The sequence below is a fragment of the Echeneis naucrates genome, chromosome 17, assembly GCF_900963305.1.
Source record: "Echeneis naucrates chromosome 17, fEcheNa1.1, whole genome shotgun sequence".
In the NCBI taxonomy this organism is placed as follows: domain Eukaryota; kingdom Metazoa; phylum Chordata; class Actinopteri; order Carangiformes; family Echeneidae; genus Echeneis; species Echeneis naucrates.
Window position 1 is genome coordinate 4,464,692 of NC_042527.1, and position 5,412 is coordinate 4,470,103.

A 5,412-nucleotide genomic window follows, 5' to 3' on the forward strand; every position below is an offset into this window, starting at 1 on the left:
TGTCTGTAGGTCTGAGGGTGAGTGTGAGTTGTTGTTGGTCTCTGTGTGTTGGCCCTGTGATGGACTGGTGACCTGTTCAGGGTGACCCCGCCCTCAACCAATGTGAGCTGGGATTGGCTGCCGTACCCCCACTGCGACTCAGAAACAGATAAAGCAGTTGAAGATGAATGAATGAATGCAGAGGAAATTGCTTCATTAGTTTTCCTTTTAGACTTCTTTCAAATAAAAGAAGTGAAGTGGACTTGAGGTTACACAATACCTACTTCAGAGATAAAGCTTAGCATAAACAGAACAGAAATTCTAAAGCCTCAGTGTGGTATTCTGTCAAATAAATTTTTTTGGAAAGATTATATTGTTCAACTTTAAGAATTATACAGAAGTGCACATGCAAAATGTACAGCACTTTATAAAGGGCATACAAAAAGCAAATACTCCATAATGTTTTTGTTTATAAACTAACCATTTGATTCAGTGATGTTTCTAGTATTAGGAAGCAGCTGATGGTTAGACAACAAGTAAAAGGTGTGTCAAAGGGCTAGAAGACATAATTAATGGCTGAATCCTTCTAATTGATCTCAAATAACATGTTAACGTTGACAACCCCAAAATGTTTTGGGGCTCGTTTTAGGCAACCTGACAAGAACCCCATAGCTTTTTTCAGGCTACCACTCATGATCCCAGAACGAACCCAAGTACTTATTATATATCGCTAAGCCCACTTTCCACTGTTAATCAGGTTTGGCTTTCTGTTCTGGTTGAGGTCCCACAAATGCAAGCAGTGGTGTCATCACATGCACAACTGGCTGTTCAGTGCATTTGGGGTGATAACACAGCCGTAGGGAGTTTTTTTTTTTTTTTTTTTTACGTTTCTTCAGGATCAGCTAAGAGTTGTAAAACTTAGTATGCGGTGCAAACCGCACAGCAGTTAGCAGCAGTTAGTTTCCAGGGGAATGCAAGTTCACATCGAGGCTTGTGTTCAAGTGTGCATGAAAGTGGAGATTACAAAACAGAGTGAGAAACAACATGGAGATGTGAACAATTCACTTTCTTTCCACTTCTGGTTGCCTTGATAGAGACCAATCAGAAAGGGGCAGAATGGCCAATCAGAAACAGTAGCCTTGGAAATAGCCAATTAGGCCTGTTTGTCTGTGAGGACAAAGGGAGTGATATTGCAGAGTGATTGCACCAGTGCAGAACTACACAAACATGCTCAAATGCCACCTTGCTTGTTGCCTTCCAACCCCAATTTTCCAGAAGCACAAGATCTTGATTGCATCCGTTCCTGCAAGAAAGGACGTTTCATTATTACACCAAAACAATTGCCACCTCAGAGGCAAAAATCCGAGATTTTGTTTTCATTAGGGAGCTATTGAGTCACTAGCTCTCAAGTCAAGGCCAGCACATATGCCCAAATGCATGCTCACACATGCACACACACACACACACACACACACATGCACTCAAACTCAGCCATATGCACCAAGGCTTTAGTCTGGCAATTTTATTCAAAACATTTGTACCTTACTCCAGTCCACTTAATGAAGCTGTAAATTTAGAGACATGAGAGCCTTTACACTGCTCCTCTGAGAGCTGCTACAATGATCCTGGGAATGAGCTGGTTAATTAACTGATTGTTTGCTTGGCTGGGAGCCACAGAGAAATAGGGTAGATGTGGAGGGAGACAAGAAGGAGAGGAAAGAAGAGGACATGAGGAAAGAAGATGGAAGAGAACGAAAGAAAGGAAAAATGGAGCACAGAGGAGGGACAGGAAACAGGTAAAAGGATGGGACAAAGGAGAGACGGGGTGTGAAGAATAGAAGGACAGGAAGGCACATAGGAATAAGACTAGATAACAAAACAACGGCGGGGAACAAAAGGAAAATGAATACTAAGTGTTGAGGAGAAAGGGGGAGAGAGAGACCAGCAGCTACTTTATAGTCTTATTTATTGGTACGTCGTGCTACCTCACCTCATTCAAATCAGATTGATCATAGAATATTGATCTAAAGCCTAACAACATGGAAGTGATGCTGGTTGATTGAGTGGCGCTCATAGAGGAGGAGCAGCCGTGGATGGTGACTTTTCTGTCACCTTTATTCCAGTAGACTTTTCTCACTCAAACTAAAATATATTCATTATTTAGCCTCAGGCTAAAATGATGTCATTCTTTCCTCACTAGCAAAATCACGGGGATGTTTCCTTTACCTTCTCCCTGTAATTTGATTCTATGAATGATCAAACTGCACCATGTGGACCTTGTACAATGCGCCACAGTATGAGCCTGGATAGGTCGGTGTCGGCTGGTGCCTCACAGGGAGAACATTTTATGACAGACATGATCATTCAGTTATGATAATGCTTTAAGTTTATCCAGCCTCTGAGTCATGCCATTAAAATCAGGTATTATCAGTCTTTAATAAGTTATCGTGGATGGCACAGTGGTGCAGTGTCATAGCGAGAGGATTCTGCATTCTTCACCCTCCTCCCACAGTCCAGAGACTTCAGTGTTGGGCGAATGGGTGACTGAAAGTGTGAAATGTTACTTGTCGCTATATATGCCAGCCATTTGATAGATTGGCAGCCTGTCCTGGCTGTCATTCCACCCTCCAATGTTATTTGACCCATGAGTGCTTGCAATACAATGCAATAATGTAGTACTAACCGCTCAGTACTTGTGTCGAGATGTTAAACGGCCCCGTGACTGATGTGATTCCATCATAAGATGATCTTTGATGTTGTTGTTTTTTTAACATTGTGTATGACAACATTTTGTCCTTTTATCCTGTAGAATCTATTTTTCTATTCAATTTCACATCACATCACATTCTTGTATTTGGCCATTTTCTGTCTGACAAAATAAAAAGTATTTCTGTTTATATCTTTCGTCATTGGAAGTTAATGATAATGATCTAAAAACGTGTTATAGTGAGCCTTTAAACTGGGGTGGTAACCAAAGGTCTCCTTAATTCTTTTATCACTTGTATCAGGTTTTTCTTTTCTGTCTAATAACCACCAACAACAAGAGACACGCAGACTGCGGAAAGAGTTTCATGTTTTCCATAATATCTGTTTATTATTTGTAGTAGCTGGGGTATTCATGGTAACTGTAAAACAGGTCAAGAGTCACTCAGCAACTAGATCTTCTTGCTGGTTCTCTTCAGTTCCACAGACCCAGCTTTGGAAATCTAGAGAGAAACAGCAATTAAATTGTTCAAATGGGAACTTTGTTATTCCAATCCCTTTGCTATACTTAAACACATCTCATTAAATTCAATGATTTTTTTTCCTCCTCGCTTGTTCCAAGAATTTATGAGTTGGGAGCAAAGGGAACATTTAAAAAATCATCTCATATCAACTCAGAACATTTCAGGCAGTTTTTCTTGTTAGCCAATTCTGCTCCCCAGCTCCAGAAATGGAGCGATAATGTCCTTAACGATCCCTGTTGAGTGTAATAACTGCTGTCATCACGCCAGGTCTCCACCACTAAAAGCACATGAGAGTCAGGGTGTTTACCTCAACGAGCTTGCCCCCGCAGATCTCGGAGGTGTGGTGGTAGTTCGGGAAGGTCACACTCAGCTTGCCTCCCTCCAAGGACACTGTGGCCTGAAAACACACAGGTGAAAAACAGTCAGGCAACCAGGAAACATTCATCCTCCCTTCTTGTTTGTCTGCCAGGGTTATCATCATCTTTGTGGTTTCATGTTTGAACTCCAAACAACTGCAATTTCAGACTAAATATCACAGAAGAACCAGCTCTAGCTTCTCCCCCTCGTACCTTGAACTGCTTCCCACCAATGGTCTCCATGTCGCACTCCTTGCCGATGGTGAACTTGTTGGTGACCCTGGCGTTCGTGGGGTAGATCTGGGTCCAGGAAAAGTTATCACCGTCCTGGGTGACCTCTGTGATCAGCTTGTAGTCGCGACCCTTCATGATGACGTCATCGGGGATACCTGTGAAGAGGGGGGAAAACATTACAATGGCATAAATAGACTGCATGCGTGCATTCAGCTGAGAAAGGTTTCCAACTCAGCTGGCGCTCTCACCGAGCAGCTTGCAGAAGGCTTCGTATCCTTCCTGGGTCTCAGTTTCCCATCTTCCAGCAAAGGCCATTTTGGTGTTGGTGGGTGGAAGTGTGCAAGCACAGACACGGAGCCAAGCAGAGGGAGAAAGCAAGGTGCCAGCTCCTCGACTCTTCCCTCTTTATATAGTGCACATCTCTTGCCACCTCCCTCATCTGCATGTGGTGACACAAGAGAGCAATTACAGCACAAGATGATGACTAGAACAGGCTACAAGGGCGAGAACAATAGCCTGTGTAAACGGCCGTTTATGGAGCTCCAAGACAGTGAGTAAAATGCTGAGTGCTCATCACAGCGTCAGCGACAGCAACCTCCAGGTCAATGAACTCTCCTGCAACTGCTTTTATAGCCACAACCTCCACTTTTACTGCTGCACAACGTAAAATCAAATAGAGAGTTTTGATTCAAAGTGTAATCCCTCATTCTTAAGTCATTTGTTATTTTTACACTGGGAGTGGTCAGATCTGTAGAAAGGTCATCAGGCACGTTTTTAAGGCCTTTGTTCAGATGAACAGCTCTGATGAAAAAGCTCATGAATATGATGAATGTGATATCATCATTTCATGAGGAGAGAGAGAATAAGTAGAAATGGCCATGTGGTTGCATTACATTTACTGTGTGTAAATTAAATTTTCTTAATAGCATTTTAGTTTGTAAACTTGGGAATCACTTAATAGACTATAAACTCATTTGAACAAAAAGTCGCTGTGACAGCATCAACAAAAATTTTATTTTAGGGAACACTGAGCTCACATGTTCCGAAATAGAGCTAGATTTACAGGATAATGCTGGCTACATTATTGTTACTGTCACCATCCTAAAACACTTAAGAGCTTCTATCAACTATCAACTGGCAATTATCCCTGAGCACATTTGTTCTTTCTAAAATTATGAGCATAGTTTATGCTTGTAGAATGTAAACTTTCATCCTTTCAAAAATGTGGGTACTATAGTACGTTCTGGCAAAACTTCAGATGCTGTAGATGTAACTGACTGAAAATACAGTGCCCGTAATCATTAACACACACACACGCCACCCACTGTTATAGTGTGCTTTGGAGCACTTTTGGAACAATAGGGCTCGATGGCACAGTTCAGGCAACATGTAATAATGAGATCAATGGCTGGTTGGTCTTCTTGTGGAACTAAGTTACACACAGACAAACAGATGAAATACAATGAAGTTTCTATTTTGCATGTGTGTCTTTGAGGCACACTTCATTTCAGAGACTCTTGCAGTCATATAGAATTTAAAGCAAACTGATATACAGTTGATTTGGACATTGTGCTCCTGATGGCAGCAGCACTTTCATTCATCCATCACTTATTGCT

At 41.8% G+C, this 5,412-nt stretch overlaps 1 protein-coding gene across 1 annotated transcript; it reads right to left on the reverse strand.

The window, feature by feature from the left end:
• Positions 1 to 3,134: 3,134 nt before the first annotated feature.
• fabp6 (fatty acid binding protein 6, ileal (gastrotropin)) lies at positions 3,135 to 4,123 on the reverse strand. The gene is made up of 4 exons (XM_029525469.1): positions 4,045 to 4,123; positions 3,776 to 3,951; positions 3,514 to 3,603; positions 3,135 to 3,185 (listed from the first exon to the last, which is right to left on the reverse strand). Exons 1-4 carry the CDS (start codon positions 4,109 to 4,111, stop codon positions 3,135 to 3,137), a joined length of 384 nt encoding a protein of 127 aa, XP_029381329.1. The 5' UTR covers positions 4,112 to 4,123.
• Between the last annotated feature and the right edge of the window lie 1,289 nt (positions 4,124 to 5,412).